The sequence below is a fragment of the Cynocephalus volans genome, chromosome 12 (assembly GCF_027409185.1).
Source record: "Cynocephalus volans isolate mCynVol1 chromosome 12, mCynVol1.pri, whole genome shotgun sequence".
Lineage (NCBI taxonomy): Eukaryota > Metazoa > Chordata > Mammalia > Dermoptera > Cynocephalidae > Cynocephalus > Cynocephalus volans.
This window is the reverse complement of record NC_084471.1, coordinates 78,722,363-78,745,564: the sequence shown is the minus strand read 5'-3', so window position 1 is coordinate 78,745,564 and position 23,202 is coordinate 78,722,363. Positions and strand designations below refer to the sequence as shown.

The 23,202-nt window shown below is 35.0% G+C and overlaps 1 protein-coding gene across 1 annotated transcript in view; it reads right to left on the bottom strand.

Annotated features, from left to right (window-relative positions):
- Window positions 1-23,202, bottom strand: part of SLC2A13 (solute carrier family 2 member 13) — a 317,237-nt gene that overhangs the window by 41,965 nt on the left and 252,070 nt on the right. The window contains exon 7 of the mRNA XM_063076095.1: window positions 22,465-22,590. Coding sequence (XP_062932165.1) covers window positions 22,465-22,590 — 126 coding nt within the window. The remainder of the gene's footprint in view (window positions 1-22,464; window positions 22,591-23,202) is intronic.

The following is a 23,202-nucleotide window of genomic DNA, read 5'->3' as shown; positions in this document are numbered from 1 at the left end:
TCTAAACAGTTAGTTCAGCATTCAGAAAGTCATTGCTTTACAACTTAAATTTGAAAAGAAAATTTGTAATAAAAAACAGAGTTGGCAATTGATGGCCACATTTTAAATCAGTAGTATTGCTGCTATTATTGGGGAGTTCATCAGTCTATTTCTTAATTGTTATGAATTAACACAACTTTAATTAAAAATGTACATTGATCAAACGACAAATTAGAAATGATTTAAAGTAGTTTTAGTTCAGAAAAAATTTACATATCCATGAAAAATATTTTAAAGTACTTTCTGATAAAGTTGTAAACTACTATAAATATAGGGAACCACAGAAATCAATAAATCCAAATTTATTTCCTCTTATGAGATTTAGGACTAAATTATCTGACCACATTGGATTGACTGTCCTCAGATCAAGGGTATGGTTAAATCTAGCACCAAGAGAATGTGTTAATGATAAATTTAAATATCACTGATATTTTCAAGGTAATAAAACCTGGTTAAGTCCATATGTGAAGTTTTGAGCTTTGCTTGAACTCTGAGGAAAATAAAGCAAAATTGCTGTTCACAAAAATAAGTAAAATCTACCTTCACAAGTTCTTGAGAACCTATACAACATTCATCTTTTTTAAAAAAATAAACATCACCAAATTTTTTGTAATAGAATGAACAAAAATAGAAATCATTGAAAGTCTTTACTTATTTGTTTTTGGCCCTAGAATTCATCTTTAAGCATCTAATGTGAAGAATATTTTTCTTACTTATAAGCTAATCTTTTACAATTTTGAGGGTGGGTTTACTTTTATATCTATTAAAAACATGCTGTTTGAGATTTTCTGGCTTTAGGGATAGAGTAAGTTATTCTGGAATATTTTTGGTCTTAAAGTAGACTGCTATTTGTAATGATGAAAATAATGAACTTAGTTATTCACTCATTAAGCAAAATAAGGAGTGAACCGGGCCCCGTTCTAAGTGCTACAGCAGCAAACAAACCAGAAGTCCCCATTCACGTAGAGTCTAGATTCTAGTACTTGGATATAACTAATGAAAAAGTAAGCAAATAATTTCAGATAGTGATAATTGTCACGATGAAAAAAATATCAGAGTGATATGAAAGAGAAAAACTAAGTGCGGTTGAGCAGTCCACTGGCTGGTCAGGGAGGCAAGACCAGCTTAACAGGTGTGTAACCTGTGCAACTGCATAGGACCTCTTGCTTAGAAGAGGCTACTAGACTTAATGCTCTGCTTTCATTGTCCTGAAATTCTTAGTAATTTTTCACAAGGGGACCTATATTTTCATTTTGCACTGAGCCCCACATATTATGTGGCCTCTCCTGCTAGAAAGTGAGATCTGAATTATGAAGGAGCTATATCTACATGAGAATGGTGGAAGGATGTCCTATGAGAGCGAATGGTTAAGTGCAACATACCCTTGCACGTAGGAGAAACAGAAAAAAGACTCAGATGTCTGATGCATGGAAGTCAGAGAAATGTAGCAGTAGTAGATGAGGCCAGGAGAGTAGACAATGGCCAGTTCATGTAGGGTCTTGAAGGAGACCTAGCACAAGCAAAGTGTACTTGATGAAAAGGTATCCACCTGCTGGCAGAGGGACACAGAAAGTTTGTTTTGGTGTAAAGTTAGACTGAGACTATTTAACTATCTATGTATCTATCTATCTCTATCAAGACACATACCTACACATACAAACAGCTGAAATATTTATGAAGGAGAAAAGATGTAACAGGCAAATATTAACAAAAAGAAAACGAGTAAAAATACATAATAAATTTTACAGCAAAAATAGTTATCAGGGGGCCGAGCCCTTGGCGCACTCGGGAGAGTGCGGCGCTGGGAGCGCGGTGACGCTCCCGCGGCGGGTTCGGATCCTATATAGGAATGGCCGGTGCGCTCGCTGGCTGAGTGCCGGTCACGAAAACGACAAAAAAAAAAAAAAATAGTTATCAGGGATAAAAGAAACAGTATAACAAAATGTTCATTTCATCAGAAAAATATAGTAGTTTTAATTTTATAAGCGCCTGACAATATATTTCAAGCTATATAAAGCAACACTGCAAAATTCCAGAGAAACTGTCAACCTCACAATCATAATGGGAGAGTTTAACATTCCGCCTCAGAAACTGCCAAATTAACAATCACAATAATAATAACCTATCTGTCAAAATCAATTTATTTACCTTACTCATGTTATGCTCATTACATGGCTTTGGTATTCCCTGATTCCTTTGCTCGTAGTTTATTCTGTTGCTTTTGCTAATGTGGCATAAAGCAAAGGGAACACAGATTGGTTAAGTAACTAATCTACTCAACAAATATTTACTGAGTGGCTCCTAGGCTCCAGGCACTGTTCTAGTCTGTCGTGTCATGCATTAAACAGAAAAGGTCCCTGCTTACATTCTAGGTGGGCACCTAGAAAATAAACAGATAAACATGCAAATAAGTTTCTATTTACATGTTAAACATAACAATTATAACATAATTATAAACACTAAAAGGAAAAAGCAGGCTGAGCAGTGCCAGGAAGTCAGGGTAGCAGATATTTGCTAGTTTGGCAGGTCTCTCAGGGAAGGCTCTATGCTAAGCTGACCGCTAAGCTGACCACTAAGCGAAGAAGAGAGTGCTTCCTGCAGAAACCTGAAGGGAGAGCTTTCCAGGCCAGTGCAAAAGGCCCACGTGGAAGCAGCTGGGCTTCTTCCAGAACAGTAAGGGTCAGCAGCCGCTGCAGTGGAGTGAGCCAGGTCAGACAGGTGTGTGCAGAGTGCGGTGTGTTGGACCACACAGGGCGTGGCTTTTATTTTAAGTGACGTAGGAAACCACTGCAGAGCTCTGAACACCAGTGGTATGACCTGGCTTCCATTATTAAAGGGGCAGTGTGGCTGCTTTGTGGGGAGGGGCAGGGGCTGAAGCAGGGAGACTAGTTAGGAGGCTTCTGTAATAACGAAGGGACGAGGAGCTTCCCTGGCTGGACCAGGGCACACACCGTAGAAGTGGTGTGAGGAAGTGGGACTCTTGTGTATATTGGGAAGGAGAGGGTCAAGATAAATGATGAGTCCTTCCAGCCTTTGTTACACTTCCTCTCTTAGGTTCTTAAGGCTCTGATGGGTTTTTCTTTCAGAGAACTTACTCCCATAGGCTATCTGTCTGAAGCAACTGTATTTAAAAACTGATTCACTGCATTTAAAAATATGTAAAATATTAAAAAGAAAAAAGATTTGGAGAAGTTGTAAATACTGCTGAGAGCTCTCTTAAAAAATAATCCATTCTGTTTAATCTGCTCATTAAAAAAAAACCAAAATCCATTCTGCTTAAAAAACTAGCTTGTTAAAAAGTCAAAGGTAAGTGAAGAGAGTTGGGGGTGTGGGATGGGAGGTGGGGGGAGTTCCACAGTTACTTAGGCACAAGGAAACTGGATCTCAGCGGGCAAGATAGAGTTGAGGTCTTAGACGAATGACTGAGAAAGAGGAGTTACCTGGGTTTTTCTCCATTTTTGTTTGCTGAATGGACATTCTGGAAACACAGGCAGACGGCAGAAAGCTGTGGGCAGGATTTGCCTAGTTTCACAGATAATTGGACCTAACAGCAAGAGACAATTAGCAGCTGGTCTATTCATTAAACACTTTCCTTGGCAATAGCAGAGTCCCTGCGTTTCTAACAGCCTTCTCTCTGATATTGATTGCTGTCTGAAAAAGCTTGCAGTGACAAAATTGTAGATACAGCAGAATGGATTATTTTAAATCACAAAACCAATTTATATACAAATGTATAAAAGTTTCACAAGGGCTTCCAAGACCTGATTTCATGAGCTAAAAATTAGGAAAAAGATTGATGACAAGTTTGTATTTCAGAATTGACTACCCTGATATTGCCTGGAACCTCTGAAGATGAATGAACAGACCAAAACCTTTGCTCAACAAATTGTAAGATACTCTTAAGAAAAATATCTAACTAACCCTAGGTGCCTGATGAATCACCTTTTTCCACTAACAGGAGAAAATGACATTCTGTCTTCTGAACAAGGCATCTTTTCTCCTAAATGCTGCTGGGATACATTTTTCCTTAGGCTCCAATTAGAAAGTACATGGGCTTTTATCTGATCGCATTTATCATTACCTGCAAATTACAAGATGTCCATAAAAAGGCATGTTCTCAGTGTGATAGAATCTAGTCCAAGGTGCTACATAAATTAAACTCCACCTATACTTGAAAAAAACTTCTTCCAGCCAACTTCCTTATAGTTCAAAAGACTCAGGAAAAGATCATAAGGTACTTTAGTCAGTATACAAAAAGTTAATATCTTGATATTTGAGAATTCTCCAAAATGCTTAAATCATTCTATAGGAAATGTATTAGTTGCTATAAATTTTGTCATATAATAATAAAATTAGGATACCTGAAAATAACTTTTTAAAAACAAAAATTGGAAACAACCCATATGTCATTCAGTGACTGATATTTAAACCAACAGTGGTATATCCAGACTATACAGTACTACTCAGAAATAAGAAGGTATGAACTATTGACCCATAAAATATGAATCTCCAGAGATTTATGCTGAGAAAAAAGCCAATTCCCAAAGGTTATGTTCTGTATTATTCTATTTATCACACATTCTTGAGATGACAAAATTACTGAAATGGGAAACATATTAGTGATTGTGAGGGGTGAAGGACAGGGCCAGAGAAGATAGGGGAAGTGGGACGGGGGGAAAGTGGTACGGTTATCAAAGAACACCACCAGGGATCCTTGTGGAGATGAAACTGGGTCTTCACCATGTCAGTGAGGACACAAACCTACACACCTGACAAAGTTGCTTAAAATACACATACACACAGAAGTAAAATGGGAAATTTGAACAACATCAGTGGATAGTCTGTCAATGTCCTGGTGTGATACTGTACTGTAGTTATGAAAGCTGTTACGGTAAAGAGTACATGTCTGTATTGTTTGTTAAAACTGCATGTAAATATATAATTATTTCAAAATAAAAAGTTTAATTAAAAAACAGTAAAGGTTGACTTGAAGACTTGATAAACATCAGCTTGGCGGCTACTCATTTGCTTTCAAAGGTAAACTGTTAAGCTTTTAATAACAGTACCAGGAGAATCTTGCCTGTGGTTAATGGTGTTACCAGGTGCTGCTTCCCAAAAGTAAAATTATTCTGCCGTTTAAGAATAGCTAGAAAAACATAACTTTGAATGTTCTGAGTAATTCTTAGAAGGCAAACGATCCAGTATTTTAATCACCTGTTGATGTAGAGTATACAGAATATAAAGTATACTCATTTTAAGTGTGTAAGCCAATGAGTTTGACAACGTACAAACCTACATAACCACCACCACAAACAAGATATTGAACATTTCCATGACACCAAAACGTTCCTACTTGTCCAGCTCTAGTCAATAACTGATCTATTTTTGGTCACTAGAGATTAGTTTTGCTTTTCTAGTATATCATATAAAGACTTATACAGTATATATTGTTTTGTGTGTGGCTTCTTTTGCCTAGCATGTTTCTGAGATTCTACCAGGTTACTGGGCATATCAGTAATTCACTCTGTTTATTGCTGTGTGGTATTTAATTATATAAGTGTATTATAATTTCCTTATCAATTTACCTTTTGAAGTAACATCTGGGTAGTTTCCAGTTTTGTCTATTATTAATACAGCTGCTACGAACAATAGCATAGAAATCTCTGTTGAACAGATATTTTATTTTACTTGACTAACTATGTAATAGTTGAATTCCTGAATTTTATTGAAAATATATGATTAACTTCATAGGGAACTTCCAAACTGATTTCCAAAGTGTTAGTACCAATTTACATTCCCACTTGCATGATGCTTCACGATCTCACCGACACTTGGTATTGTTAGTCTTTTTCATTTTAGCCATTCTGGGTGTGCTGTGGGATATCACTGTGATTTTTATTTGCATTTCTCTGGTGATTAATGATGTTGCACATCTTTTTATGTATTTATTTGCTATCTCTTTATTGTCTTCTGCGAAGTATCTATTCAAATCTTTTGGCCTGTTTTTTGTTTGTTTTTGTTTTTTGGGTTTTTTTTTCGTATTTGCCTTCTTTCTTATTAAATTGCAAGAATTATTTATTCATAAAGTACTTGGCCAGATATACATATGTATCACAAATACTTATAATCTCCAGTTTGGCTTTTTATTTTAACAGTGTCTTTAAAAGACTAGAAGATTTTAATTTTGATGAACTCCAGTTTATCAATTATTTTCTTTTATTGTTTATGCTTTTTGTGTCCTACCTAAAAATTATTTGCCTACCCTGAAGTCACAAAGATTTCCTCCTGTGTTTCCTCACAGAATTTTTAAGATTTTAGCTTTTACATGTGTTTTGAGTTGTTTTTTTGTTCATTGTACGAGGGATTGAGGTCCATTCCCCTTCCCCACCTACATGGGTAGACAGCCCTGTAGACAGCCAATTGCATCAGCACCATCTGATGTAAAGCTATCTTTTCATCATTGACTTAACTTGTCATTTTTGTTGAAAAATCAATTGGCCATAGGTGAATGGATCTATTTCTGGACTCTATTCTGCTCCATTGATGTATATGTCTATTCTACCAATACCACATTGTCTTCATTACTGTAACTTTACAGTAAGTTTTGAAATCAATAAGTGTAAGTTTTCTTTTTCAAAAGTGTATAAGCTACTCCAGTTCTTTGGTATTTCCACGTACAGTTGGTTCTCTGTATCTGTGTGTTCCAAATGTGCAGATACAGAGCGCTGTGGAGCTTGAGCATCCTCAGATTTTGGTATCCATGGGGAGTCCCCCGAGGATACTGAGGGAAGACTGTAAATTTTAGAAACAGCTTTCCATTTTTACAGAATTGCCTGTTGGCATATTGTTTGGAATTAGTTGAATGTATAGACCAATTTGAAAAGAACTGACATCTTAACATATTGAGTCTTCTAACCCAAGAGCATGGTATACCTTTCTATTTAGTTTGATCTTTAGTTACGTTCAGCAATATTCTGTAGTATTCAGTGTAGCAATCTTGATATTTCTTGCTAAGTTTACCTTTAAGAATTTCATTTGTTTTGATGTTGTTACAATTAGCATTTAAGAAATATTTCATTTAACTATTAGTAATAGAAATAAAATTTATTTTTCTTTTTCTTTTTTTTTTTTTTTTTGTCTTTTTCGTGACCGGCACTCAGCCAGTGAGCGCACTGGCCATTCCTATATAGGATCCGAACCCGCGGCGGGAGTGTCGCTGCGCTCCCAGCGCCGCACTCTTCCGAGTGTGCCACGGGCTCGGCCCCAATAAAATTTATTTTTCTATGTTGATCTTTTCTGAGACCTTGTTACATTCACTTATTTGTTCTAGTAGCTTTTTTTTTTTGATAAAAATAATGTTATTTAAAAATAGAGTATATCTTCCTTTCCAATGTGTATGCCTTTTCTTGCCTTATTACAACAACTATGCCTGGCTAGGACCTCCAGTGAAATATTGCACAGCAGTGTTAAGAGTAGACATTCCTACCTGGTTCCTAATCGTAGAGGGAAAATTTTCACCATTAAGTATAATGTTAGCTGTAGGTTCTTCACAGATATTCTTTATCAGATTTAGGAGGTTTCCTTCCATTAGTACCCTTCTGAGAGTTTTAATCATAAATGAGTGTTGAATTTCACCAAAAACATTTTTCTGCATCTACTGAGATGATCATATAGCTTTTATCCTTTATTCTAGTAATAGAGCAAATTAAATCAATTGATTACACATGTTAAATTGAGCTTGTATTCCTTTAAATTGCTGGAGGCAATTTGAGAATTTCTGTATCTATATATACAAAAGAGATATTGAGATCTTAGTTTACAGTTTTCCTTTCTTGTTTTTGTATAGGTTTGGTACCAAGATAAAACCAACCTTATAAAATGAGTTGGCAAGTCCCCTCTCCCCTACTTTCTAAAATAGTTTATGTAGGAATGGCATTATTTCTTCCTTAAATATCTGTTATAATTAACCAATGAAGCCATCTGGGTCTGGTGTTTTCTTTGTGGGGAGGTTTTTTTTATTACAAATTTGATTTTTAAAATAGATATAAAATGACTTAATTTTTCTATTTTGTGTGTCTCAGTTTTGGAAATTTGTGTCATCAGGAATTTCATCCATTTCATCTAAGTCCTCTCTTTTAATTCTAATACTGTAGTGGAGAGTTGGATCTTATTTCCTCTTCCATCCTTAGTGAGTCAGCTATAACTTCATCTACTTTATTGAACTCTTCAACAAATCATCTTTTGATTTTATATAATCACCTATTGCTTTCCCATTTCCTATTTTATTGATTTCTACTCTGTACTATTTCATTCCTTCTACTTGCTTTGGGTTTTATTTGCTTTTCATGTTATAGTTTCATAATTGAAAGCTTAGGTTATTGATTTTAGACTTTTTAAATTTTTCTGATACAGATGCTTCTCGATGTACGATGGGGTTATGTCCTGATAAACCTATAAGTCAAAAATGCGTTTAATACACCTAACTTACCAAACATCATAGCTTATCCTAGCCTATCCTAAACATGCTCAGAACATTTATTAGCCTACAGTTGGGCAAAACCACCTAACACAAAGCCTTTTCTATAATAAAGTGTTGAATATCCCATGTAATTTATTAAATACTATAATGAAGTGAAAAACAGAATGGTTGTATGGGTACTTGAAGTATGGTTTCTACTGAATGCATTTGCTTTTGTACCATCATAAAGTCAAAAAATTGTTATGCTGAATCATTGTAAGTTGGAGAGGACCAACTGTATAATTATTTTAAACTATAAATTCACTTCTAAGTATTGCTTTAGCTGCATCCCAACATTTTTAATATCACATAATTTCATTTTCATTGAATTCAAAATATTTTCTAATTTATCTTGTAAGTTTTTATCTAGTTGGATAATCTCTGCCTTTTATCTGGAGTTTCTAGACCATTTACACTTAATGTAATTTATCAGTATAGTTGGTTTAAATCTGCATCTGCTTCTTCTATATTTATTTCATCTGACATTTTTTACCTGTCTGAGTCCATCTGGGCTGCTGTAACAGAGTAACATAGCTTAGGTGGTATATAAACAACAGAATTTATTCCTCAGGGTGCTGGAGGCTGGGAAGTCCATGATTGAGGCACTGGCAGAGTCAGTGTCTGATGACCTCTGTTTTCTCACATGGTGAAAAGGGTGAGAATCTCTCTGGGGCCTCTTTTACAAGAGCACTTATCCCATTCATGAGGCCGAGCCTTCATGACCTAATCACCTCCCAAAGGCCTCACCTCCAAAGAACCTCACACTGGTGATTAGTTTCAAATGTGAATTTGGGGGCGGGGGTGGGGTGGGGAACAATGCAGACATTTAGTCTATAGCATTACTATTTCCCTCCTTTATAAACATTTGGATAAACTGCATTTTCTTTTGCAATCCATTTTATCAAGAACAGCATAATTAACCTGATGTACCCATAACAAACCTTCAGCAACTATAATTACATGGCCAATCCCATTTCATCTAAACTCCCACTCACTCCATGTCTCCTGGATTACTTTGAGGCAAATTCCAGATATCATATTATTTCATCTGTTATACTTCAGTATGTATCTCTGTAAAGACTTAAAAAAAATTTACAACAATTTAATTATTACATCTAAAAAATTAACAATAATTTCTTAAGAGCATCAAATAGCCAATCACTATTTAGATTTCCCTGGTTGTCTTTTTAAAAGAATCATCCCTTGCATATTGTCTGTTTTTATTGGGATGGTGGGGGATGAAGGAGCTTCAGGGAGATATAAAAATACCACTGCTGCCACTCCCAATCCCAATATGACTTTCATTTGATTTAAAATTTAGAACAGTAATTTAAAAGATGTAATTTAGAATATTAATTGCACAGAACTCCTACATTAAAAGCGTTTTAAAATTGGAGTTGCTATTTTAAATTGAACAATGTCATTCTTGGAAACTGTCTGAAGCCTACATATCATGGATAACTTAACTCCATATTTTGAAAGTCTCAATTTTGGACAATTTCCAATATGAGTGACTTCCTATTACTTCATCCGTATTATACTGTAAAATTCTGTAAAGCCATAGCCATATCTTCTAAGAGGAGAGAAACTGCTCATGAATATTTTCCTAAATTTTGCTTGCACTCTGTTATTTATTTCTTTGTGATAATTAAGAGTTAAATTAACTTAAAATGTAAAATCTAGGGACAAGACTTCAAGATATTATTCAACCATTCTAACCTAGATTGTACTGCTGGAGTTTTTAATGTCATTGCTTTACTTCTCAAGGAAATGAGCTACAGATGTAGAGAGCTCATAAGCTGTCTACATTTGTAATGTAGACACACTGTTAAGTGTAACAGTTTATGAGGAATAAGCTCAAAGACATTTAATGAATTATTCATAATTTCTGCACTGTACTTTTTAAAAAACTAGCCTAAACTTTTTCCAAATAGAGGGTAAAGTGAAAACACCCGTTCCCTTAGGAAAAACACAAGAAAGCTTTAGCTGATCTTTATTATATCAAATAACATACTGGCTTGCTGAAGAAATCTAATCAAAATTCTGATAATACTATACACTGCGATAATTGTATAAAACTTGGTGAAAATTAACAGATGAAAATTTTTACAAATTTAGGAATACTTTTGTTAAAAAAAAAACCTCTTCCTTTATCCTAAAATACTTGTATGCTTAAGAAATTTTTAATTTCATGTTTTCTGCAATCCTAGTCAGTTTATCCAGTTAAGGCAGAAAGATATAATATATTGTGGCACTGAGATTTGTAAGCATATCTTTTTTTTTAAAATTCAGTGTACTAATTCTTTTCACATATTTTTTCATTTGACTTTCTCCATGATTTTGCATGGTAAGCAAGATCCAGTGTTACTACTTCCTTCTATTCTAAAGAGCGGTAAACTAAGGATTAGAGAGGTAAAATAAATGACCCAAGGCCATAATCTGGTCAGTTACTGGGTCCAGACACAAATGAGGTCTTCTGACTGCAGGGAGCACTCTCCTTTTGTTACACCAGAGCTAAATTGCCCACTGATTTTAGGCTTTTTGGAGGAAACTTTCTGAATTCCATATACCCAAATATGAGTCTGAAATGGGAAAACGGGAAACAGAACATGGCAGAGAAATTTGTGAGCTCTACTGGACAGTGATGTTCTGGCTTTATTGTTAACTACTGTGATTTTCACTACAAGTTTTTCAAAAAAGTCTGGCCTTTTCCTCACAAAATTATCTGGAAGAATAAAACTGACAGATGGAGAATTCTTTCTTTTTCCCTATTACTATTTTTTCAGTAATACTAACATGTATTGAGAGACAACACTTTCCCATCTTTGCCCTTTAGACGTTTCTAGTCTGCAGATGGTCAGAGGCAAACAGGTACACAAGTAACCATAATGCAACATAAGAAAATAATTGTTGGTTATATACAAAGCACTAGAAAGCAGTTCTGCTTACGGGCATGAGGGAAAGTATAGGGTATTTTGGAGTAATGGTTGAAGAGTATCTTAATATATACTAGCTCCAATGAATTCATTCTTACATTTCCATTCGGGGAAAAATAATTAACTGCTGTTTGTTAAGTTACAGCACAGGAAAACATTCTGTAAAAGACAGCCAACTGTCAAATATAGCCAAAAAACTGGAGAAGTGGTATTATGAAGCCAAAGATGTCTGAAACATTTTCCCTTCTATTCTGAGCATATTTTTTGTACAAGAAATTCAATTAGGAGTTCAAGTCTTATTCAATTAGCTATTCTATAGACCTACAGTGTTCACAAAATCCTAACAGTTACATTTAAATCCATGAGGCATATAATACGTGCTAGACTGACAGTAAACTGAGGTCTGAAAGTTTCCCTAGAATATGCCTACTTCTTTAAAATTTTTGTGACCCATGGGTTTTTGCATAGAGAATCAGATACTTCGAACTTGTTTTAATATCCAACACATTAAGTATGCTGTATTATTTCCTTTTACCTTACGCAAATATATTACAATGTGGGTTGGGTCATTCATAATTTCAGAATCCTAAGACCCACCTTGAGGGAAACAAAAATGTAGTGACTTTATCCATCTCTTTTCATAACAACAGCAGAACAACTCATTCAATCTTTTGAGTGAATGGTACTAGGAAAAGGAGTATTCAGAACAAATTAATTAGAAAGTCTCTCTCTCTTCCTCCCCCCCACCCCCTCTTTTTTAAAAAAATCAGACTAACAACCAGTTCTCTATTGCTCATTTTGGGGGAGGTACATGTGTGTGTTGGTATGGAAGAAGGTTATCAGTCGAGGTTACATTGCTGCTGTGAGTCACAGGTAAATCCACACAATGATCAGCTCCATTCCTGTTTCAGTTTAATATGGGCTATGTTGGCTTTTAGTTGTGGGTTACATGCTCCACAGATTTAGGATCTCAATAACTTATATTGTATGAGTTCCTCATTTACTGTAGAAAACAATGCCTTGCCTGAGATGTTGCTCTATAGCACATGAAAAGCAACTGAGAACTGCCGAGGGGTTTAGGGAAACAAAGATACAGTACTCTTCATCCATATTCATTAAAAGGCAGTTTACAGTGGTTTTGCAGGTGATTTAATTATTTACTTTCTGTTTTTATCTTCCAAAACTGTTTCGCAATAAATATGCAAGACAGTTATGATAAGAAATAAAACAAAAATATTTTTTTTAAATATCAACCCCCCAGCCCCCACCAAACGGTGGTTTATACCTAGTAGATCATAAAACTTAATTTGTACATAGTAGATCATAAAGTTTAACTATTCCATCTTTGGCTTTTTATATACTTTAAATATATATTTTTAAAATATCTATAGGCAATATATACAGATACCAAATAGTAAATCTGTATGAAAAACTCAAAGCTATCAATCTTATCAGGACTTTGTTAGTATATCTGTGGGCAATTCTGCTTACTTCAAAGCAGTGCCTTGCCCAGCAAAGGGAGATTTGCAAATGAGAAACTCACTACAGAGAAGGCTGACTATGCCCAAAAAAGTATTTCCTAAACTGGCTTCCAAGATACACATTCCTTGCACTTGTTTAGGCTTGCCCTGTTCTTTTTTTAAATTCTGTCTCTCCAGTTTCTCCTCTGCTTTGTCTTTTCAAGTTGGGTACCTTTCTGATAACATTTTGTAGCTCTTTAACCTCTACAAATGCTTCCTAGTTTACTTCCTGCTTTCCTGTGCTGCCATAGAGCTCACTCCCTTGGGCCACTCTGCTGACTCCAGTGTCACCTCCAGAACGTGATCCCCTTCCTAGTTATGCTTAGTGTGTTGTGGCGTCCCAGAGCTTGTCTCTCCTGGCTCCAGAGGACAGAAATAACCACATAAAACTCATTAGACTTCATTGAGCAGCAGTACTAAATATTTCCCAGTTTGACTGTCTTTATAAAAACATTAAAAATACAGAGTTCCTAAAATCATCTGACTTCCTCTTAGTTATGTACACTTAACACTAAGTAGTTAATTTTTGAATTTTTCTGTAAACTCACAGGAAAAAATAAAAATGAGTAAAAAACAACAAACAAGAACATTAAGTATTTCTATGTGCCTTCCTAATTTCTGTTTAAAGGAGCAAAGTTATAATAATAAATCAAGAATTATTTAAATGTTCACTGCTGCCAAGATATCAGATAGGATATTTTATGAATCAATGAAGAACTTATCATAATATCTTAGTTAACAAGGAAGAGGATGCTCTGGGCAATTATTCTTTGTTTAACTCTAATGTAACTAAAGGTTACAGGGGGTCCAGTTTATCTTACTTATTCAGTTGGAAGAGAATAGATTATGCTAAAGTAACAAAAGAGCTCAAATCTCAGTGGGATTTATAAAAACCGAACTTAATTTCTTGCTCTTGGCTACAGGTCTGTCTCCGGACAGTTATGGTTTTGCTCCACACCTCTTCATGCTGTGACCAACGCTAATGGAAAGCCTTTTATCTTGGGACATGGCCAGCTTTACTGCAGAGGGAAAAGAGGACATGGTAAATCCTTGTTTAAAACTCTGAGCCTTAAAATTTCAGCTGAAAAATGACATGGATTGGTTCCATTCTCATTTCCTTGGCCAGAGAAAGTCATGCAGATAAGGCTTGAATGGGCCAGGGAAATACAAGCCTTCCCTAGGGAGTGGCAGCAGATATGCTGAACGATAATACAATCAACCACACTTGCCAGTAACAGGAGACAGTTATAACAAAAATGAAATGAAAATGTTATCAATTTCTGGTTAGATGATGTTTCCTGTCCAAGTGTTAAAATCACGCTAGTGCCAAATGGTTTTTCTTCTTCATATATTCGTAATACTTAAAAGAGGACTATATCTTATGATGTGACACATCATATCCATGTCCAGGTATCACATAAAGTCACTCACCTAAAATCATTGCCAATATGATTTCCACACCTATAAAAATGTACCTATAAAAATCAAATTAAAATTCCTACATAAGGCTCTTGGACACACACAAACTCAGATTTCCAGTATCAGCTCCAGCAGTGCATTTTCCTTCCTCTTGTTCCCACTGCTCTCTCTGCCCCTTTTCTGACAAATTCCAGGCTCCCCAGACTTCATCTCTGCTGTACATCTTCTGTTGCTTAATGGCAGCAATACTTGACGAACCGAGATTCATCACTGTTACCTTACATTCCCCAGACTTCATCTCTGCTGTACATCTTCTGTTGCTCAATGGCAGCAATACTTGACGAACCGAGATTCATCACTGTTACCTTACATTCACCAAGCACATGCAATTCAAGCCTTGGCGCTTATCCGTATAATAAAATTCTTACAGTCTTCTTTAATCTTCTTTAGTGAGAAATAACTCATAGACTACTTTTCAAAGGAATTGTAAACTGAAGAGAAAATTTAAAAATGTAAAAGGAACAAGGGTTGTCTAGAAATGTAAGGTTTTGGCCAAAAATGAAAGTTAGTTAAACATATTATAAATATTATTACTTGGATAAAACAGTTTAAAACTGTGTATTTATTACTACAATTTAATTCCAACTAAGAAATTGAATAAATCAATATGATGGAGGGAGATAAATTATTCAGAAATGTTTTGGTTTTCTGATTTGTATACTTTGCAACATAAATAGTATCAGAGTCTGCAATATAGAAAGTCACTAAATCCAAGGGAGTCTAAATTTCTGGACTCGAAAAAATAGCAGCCCGGAGGCATGTGATCTCTGAAATTATTTATGGATAGATGAAACTTAAAAACACATAGTATATAGCTCCAGATCTTAAAGGGAATAATCTAATAATGACATCTATTCTAGTAGAAACATGAAGACTCATAACACTTAAAAAGAAAAATGTATTAAAATGGTTTATATTAGACATTCTACTTCTCTGACTATAAAATGTATGCTGGCAAAAATTAATTTTGAGCTACACTCTTATTAATTTAGTAGCACAGCTGGAGGTTTTTCTATCCCTTATATAAATAAAGGATAGAAATACATCAATCCTGTACATGAATAACTTAAGATGCTGATATAGTTTGTTAATGATAAAATAAATTTCCTTTTCTAAATACAAAACTGATATATTTCTTTAAAATATTTTTAAACAAAGAGATTACAAAGGGAAAATCCCACTGATTTTGCTATTTGGTAAAGTTTTGTAGTACACTTGGCCTTATGCTATCACCACAGATATACTGCTCCCCTGGCACAACAGTGAATGTTTTCAGGAAATGTGCTGAATATTTCTTCCAGTAATTTTTAAAAAGTATTTTTCATGTAGTATGGCCACAAGCAATGTGTAGTATGCGGTAACATACTTGAAGCACATAGTTAAGTTTTATTTTTAGAACATTTTTAGTGTTTTAATTAGTACCAGGTAAACATTAACATTGTGTGTTAATTAAAATTGCATTACTCTCGTTTTTCTTTTACAGGTTTCCTTTCCTGGAATTAAGCATGAATGTAGAGGATGTAACTAAAACGAAGTGATTGAAATGTCATATTCTCATTTGTAACTGTGGTAATTTCAAATCCTTATATATTTACAATTATTAATTGAATGCCTGATGTGTACAAAACACTGAGGGTTTAAAAATAGTGCAGGATATAGACAGTGGAATTTATAATCTAGAAGAGAAGATATATTCGAACACAGATTACTATCATCTAAGAGAGTACAACTATCATGCAAGTTATGCAAGTGTCATATTTGGGGGATTTGGGCAGTCCCAGTTAACTGACTTCCCCAGGGAAACCTTTTCTCAAGTCTGATTTGCATCAAAGATGAGTCTTGACCCTGTCTGATCTTCAAGCACTCATTGTCTGATGTTTATTCTGGCAGTGCTTTTACAGAATGGACAGCAGGAGCAGGCATTGGGCATGGGCCAGATACAGTCAGGGATCAGACGACTGCTTGCCTGTGAGGGTCTCCATCTGGAGACCATTCTCAGAGATTGGGGGATTCTTCTCCCTTTCTTATACCTGTGTTCAGTCCAGGTGTTTCTTTCTTGTAGGGAGATTAAGCTATTCTTGTAAGGGTAAGCTTTGTCTTAAGGTTTTTGAGAGGTGCATCGAGGTGTTCTTGTCTCCTCGGGCCAGATTGCATCATACTGCTAAGTGACATGTAGAGTTGGCCTGTGAAATGTTCCAATAGACCTTATGGCTAACTATGATTAATCTTATAGCCATAACATATGTCTTATAGTAAACTACAACGAGGTAAGTGCTAAAGGACAGCAGGACATATGATAAGCATTCTTTTCTGTGGCTAATCAGAGAGACTGCATGGGAAAAGGGACATCTGATCTGGGCAAAAAATACTGGTTACAATTCAGGCAGAGATCAAAAAGAGGAGGAGGATAAATTCTAGGCAGAAAGCACAGCATGAGGAAAGGGATAGAGCCAGGAAATCATAATGGATATTAGGGAAATGGCAGGGGGTTTAGATTGACTAGAATTCTGCGTGGGAGAGTGGTGAACTGCTGGGTAAACAGGCTGAGTGTTGTATCCGAGTGCAGCTCTGAGAAAAATATCTCTGCTGAATGAACACAATAAACAATGAATTGCCAAATAGGGACTCTATCTAGCTATTTTAGTACCTCTAATTACAGAGCTAAAATGCTGTATTATAAGAAAGAAGTACTGAACCAGCACATTAAGAAAGTATCCCTCATTAGCAATACTTTTAAGTTGTCAGGAGCATTGAAGTTCCAGAATAGATTATTTATTGTTTTGTGTACATGGAGAGCCAGGAGGTATGGAGGTGGATGAATAGATCCAGATAAGTAAATAAAAAAAGTATTCTAATGTATTTATCTGTTAGGAAGTACTTATTCTAATCCAGAAAAATGTGTTACTGACAAATCTAAGAAAAAGAAAAATTAGCACAGGATATTTTTGCATAGGGCATTACATTTTTACAATCATCTTCAGATATACTCTTATTTAATCTTCATAACAACCATATTGTTCAACACAGCAATTATGTAATTCCCATTTTCCAGTGCCACTTATGAGATAAATGATAAAAGCCAAAATTGAAACTATCTGCATCTAAAATGTGCATCTTTCTACTTCTGAACTGTTGCTCCCCTAAAAGAGGTGGACTTACTGGCCTGTTGGCTTTGAGAAAGTCATTCAGACCCTTGGAGCATCACTGTCCTCATCTGCAAAATGGGACGAGAAATCATACTTACTTCACAGAGGTTCTGAGTTGGTTTTGGAAAGTTATATGTTTTCTAGAAAACTGTCCATTATACCTGTTTTCAAATATACTGGAAAACTTTATTCATAGTATTTCTTGTGATTTAGAAAATCTTTACTATCCATTGTTTACATGCCTTTTTTGAGTCTACATATTGTTTGTACCTTCTTTTTCTTCTTGACCAATATTGCCAGAGGTTTCTCTATTTTATTGGTCTTCTCTGAGCACCAAATACTGTTTTCTTGATCCCCTCTAGTACTTCTTGCTTTGAATTGTTTTTTTCCCCTCTTTTTAAAATTTCTGTCCTCTGCTTACTCTGTGCTCTAGTGTTCTAACTTCTTGTGGATCTGTTCAGCTATTGGTTTTAATATTTTGTTTTCCATTATAATTTCTTCTTAACCCATTAATTAATTTGAAGTTGTTTTTTGTTTGTTTGCTTTTAGTTTCCAAACTAAACTAGAAGGGGTAATAGATATCTTTCTACCGTTTTGCCATTTTATTGCAATTTAGTTCAAAAACATGTTCTGCATTATTTTAATATTGATATTGATTATTTGAATTTACTTAGAATTTATTGAATATATATATTTATATAAATTTATTAAATTTATTCTTTGTGCTTGAACATGGTAAATGTTCATAAGTGTTCTATGTTTGCTTAAAAAAATGGAATTCTGTTTGTTAGGTTTGCTATTTAACTCTTATCTAAAGCTTGTAAGCTTTCCAAATTTTCTTATCTCTGCTATTTTTTATCTTCTTGACAGCACTTATCTAATTTTTTTCATTCCTTTTATTTCCAACTTTTCTGTGATTGTCTCTTGTAAACAGCATAGGCTGTATTAAAAAAAAATCCAGAATGAGGATCTTTGCTAATAGGAGTGTTCAACTGGTTTATTTTTTCATGGCATTAATAGTTAAATTTACATTTTTTTGTTTTTCTTGTGATTTCTCTTGTGATTTTTCTTTCTGTAAGTTGCCCCTTTCCTGCCTTTATAAGTTTGATTCTCTTGTTTCTCCCTTTCATAGTTCATATTTTTAAGAGATCACACTTACATTTTTAATATCTATATTTAACAAATTGAGAACTAATTATAATCTCCATTCCTCTCTGGAAAAACAAATAAAAACAAAATAAAGGACCTGAGAGGGCTTTTTCTAAAAATTCCCCTACCGCATTCTGTTATTTATCTAGAATTTTAATTTCCCCCAGTTTTGTTAATTTCTTTTTTTGCAAAATTTGCTTAATTATAATATATATGAGGGTACTTCAAAAACTTTGAGGAAAAAATAGAATTGAAAGATATATGAATCCTTCCATGAACTTTTTGAATATCTCTCATATATATATACAAATATATACTTATATTTACTAAGCAAACCGTAAGTTTTCAGCTTTCAGTACAATGAAAAAATATACTATTGCCTTTATTTCTTTTAAACATATTATTTTAAAGTCTTTTTCAAATTGTTTTTTTGTAATGCAAGCTTATTTAGGTATTCATTTGTCCATCTGTCACATCTGGTGGCTTTACTGCCTTCATTCATTGCTGTAGCTTGTACTTTTTGACTGTCTTCCTATATTTACCAAGAGTTGCTTCTTGTGGCAGTGTCATGTGTCCTGGGTTCTTACAATTGCTTGTTTATTCCTGACGTGGCTCTATGGATGTCTCCAACATCCACAGGACACACTTTTTATTTTAATTTTTACTGTTCACATTTCTCAGCTATGGTTCTCACTTCACAAAGGCAGTGTGAAATGGGGACCCACACTCCCCCATAGCAGACTCCTGATTTTGCTTTCTTGTCTGTAAAACTATTTCCACTTGAGGTCCCAAGGGAGCAGCAGAGAAGAGGTTAGCTTTCCTAGCCCAGCCTAATTAGAGTTTTTCCTGTCCCTCATTGCAGAACCTACACAGTGCTTCACAGCTCCAGAGATAAGTCCTGGATCTTTATCTGCCTTAACACCCTATCATTTAAGACCCTATCAGCTATGCATTAACCTGAATTTATGTGTGTGTGTGGGATGCATGTCAAAGGTGCAGGGGGTAATGGGCAAGAGGAGGTTTTCCTGCATCAGCTCAGACTACTACATTGTCTAGAAGCCTGCTAAATGATTAGAACAAAAACCATTTTATTAAAATTTAACAATGTAGATAGACAAACGCATGCTGATGGACTTTTAAAGTTTTGTTTCCAACTAAATCATTAGAGTTGCTTATGTGAATGGAAACAAATGGTTTCCATTATATTGATAAGCCAAAGTACATTAAAGTTATCATACTATTTTCATCACGAATGGTGTCAACATTGCACGTGGTGTCTTTTCAGGAAATACAGCTACAGTTCGAGAATGAATTCAGATGTGAATCTCAGATATGAATCTGAGGTAATGGTCGATTTTACCCTCAGAGTTCTATTCTAGGTAATTGTACTTGCATAAAATCTATCAACCAACCAAACAGCAAAAATATAGTAAATGCTATTTTACCTACAAATGGAAAATCTGTTCTAGGAATTTTTCATGGTAAACACATCCTGCCTTTTTTGTTCTCTTTCTAGCAAAGACTGAGGTAATGAATAGCAATGGCCAAACTAGCAGGAGGGCTGTCGCTCAGCACAGGGAAGAGTAAGAAAACCTGAGAGTTTTTTCTTTCATTTTTGTAAAGAGTTTGAGACTATGCTAAGATATTCTACAAACATAAAAGTTCTTTGTATTTTTTTAGTTATTTTTATTTTTCCTACTTAGGTATTATCTGTGCCTTACTTTTCTTTAATACTGTATTCAGTCAAGGGATGACGGTACAAACACATAAATAAAATGTAAGAATAAGTTGTTAATCTTTTTGAAATGAAGTAATATATATTTCTACTAAAAAGTTGTACAATTTGTTATTTGCAAAAAGTAAGACCAAAATTCCTTTTTCAGGCCTCCAACCTCTAAGTCTTCTACTAAGGGTAAGAGAAACCTCTAATTTTAGTGCCCCATTACCATTAGTAGAGGTCTTAGTCCGTTTTTTGTCATTTATAATGGAAAACTTGAAACTGGGTAATTTATAAAGAAATGGAATTTATTTCTTACAGAAATAAATTTATTTCTTAAATTTATTTATTTATTTTGGAGGGTGGGATGTCCACGGTCAAGGGGGTGCATCTGATGAGGGCCTTCTTCTTGTTGGGGGCGCTCTGCAGAATCCTGAGGTGGCCCAGGGCATCACACGGCAAGAGGGCAAGAGTGTGCTAACGTGCTAGCTCAAGTCACCCTTCCTTTTCTTAAAAAGCCACCAGTTTCACTTTCGTCATTACCCATTAATCGATTAATCCATGAATGGGTTATACCCTCATGATCCAATCACCTCCCAAAGGCCCCACTTCTCAACACTACCACGTTGGGGATTAAGCTTCAACATGAGTTTTGGAGGGGACATTCCAACTACAGCAATAGGCATTTTTAATAAGTTTATAAATTAATTCTGTGAAATACAGAAAACTACATATATTTATAATTATTAAAAAGATTTCATAACATGTTCATAGTTCTAAAGATTTAAACCTGTAAACTAGGACAGCCAGAAATATTTATTCAGTTAACTCACTAATGAAGTTTGGATAATGAAAATTATACACTGGGTGTTGGACTTCCAAAGTGGCAACTTTGGAAGCCACTTGAAGGTGGAGGAGGCTTGGATCTGAGAGACTGGATGTAGAGGAGCCCCAGTTGACTTGGAGTAAATAAACTTTTACTTATAAAGAATCTTATAAGTGTTCATTTTAAGTAATAATTGCATTTCTTTTATCTTTTTCTTTGTAATTAGTGCATTTAAAATGTGCTCTGGATTTTTACTCAACTACCATATAATTTACTTCTACATCTTTTGAGTAATTCTCTAATAAAATGATTAGTGACAAGAACGTAATGACTAATACACTATACTTTATAACTCCTGGGAGATACAAATACTTTATTCCAGATTTCATTGCCTTAACAGTATGAGATAGACATGATGAGAGCATATTATTCTTTTTACAGGAATTTAAAACACAAAAGAGGTTAAAACCATGTCAAATAACATTCATACATTTCCTGTGTCCATGGACATGAATATTAGTTCATAAATGTGGGGAATATTTATTCTACGCAAATATTTCATTTATGTGTCCACTACAAATCAATGTGTTCTGCCAAAAAGAGAAAAGTTTATAGCCTCCCAGATTGGTTAAATGTCAATGATTCCCAACTTTTATTCTTATTTTGCATAATTTCACTGGAACCTTGGCAAAGTAGGGAAAAAATAGTTCCATGAAAAAATACAAAATGATATTAATTCATTGTGACTTAACAATTTTCTGTCTGTCACTTCAGTTTGGGAATTTGGAAATTATAGTTTAGTTAAACAATATGCAGTGGGAGAAATTGTCTTGGCAATATTTGGGAACACCTGCCTAAAACTAAAATCCAAACTTCTGTAGCTTATTAGGCAGAGTTGGGTCTGGAATCTGGATTTCAGAAGTCTAGGCCTAAGTACTTTCTACTCTGAGTTTGTGAAATACAGTTAACAATGCTTTGCATCTACTATCATCGGTGTATGCTGCAAAGTAATGTAGCTACAAAGACCAGTTTAAAAGAACCACTGGAAGTGCAGGTACTCTGAAAACATAAACATAAGCCTCATTTTGAAATTTTATTGTGTATTCCTCTGGGAAGTAATGAATGACAACATACCTGCCCCAGGCTGCCTCATTTGTAGATGCTTTATTAACTGGAATACAGGAGGAGTCAATGACAGCTGTTTTATTCATCTTGTAGCAGAAACCGCAGTCTGGATCCAACATACATTCATTACAGTAACTGAAAAATAAAAAGAGTTACAGTCATGATGGCAGAGGCAACTGGTGCTAACCAAATACTGGATTCCATGTGCATCTCTGCATTTTTCACTCTATCTTGCAGTAAGTTCAGGGCCCTGGCACTAGTTTTGGCCAAGGCAAGTGACTTCAGCTGAGCTAGGTGAGAACTGGCTGGTCTCTTTCATCTCTCCCTTTCCTGGCTACAGCAACTTTGGAAGCCACTTTAAGGAGGAGGAGGCTTGGATCTGAGGGACTGGATGCAGAGGAGCCTCAGTTGACCTGGAGCAAATAAACTTTTATTTCCCTAGCCCACTGAGATTTGTTACCACACTACAGACCGGCCCATCTTGATCCATCCCTGGCTGCTTCCAAATTGTATCAGAGCATTTGTTTCCTTCAATTGTCTCCTTCATGTACCATCTATTTTAAAAACTGGAAATAGTTTTTTATTCCCATTATATATCCTAAAATAGAAAATTCAAACAATGAAAATAATTATGTCTAAAGAAAAAAGTTAAAAATATCACCACCCAAATATGGCCATTGTTTACATTTTGGTGGACATCCATACTTTTAACAAATACACAGTGAGTACCAACTAGGTATTATTCTT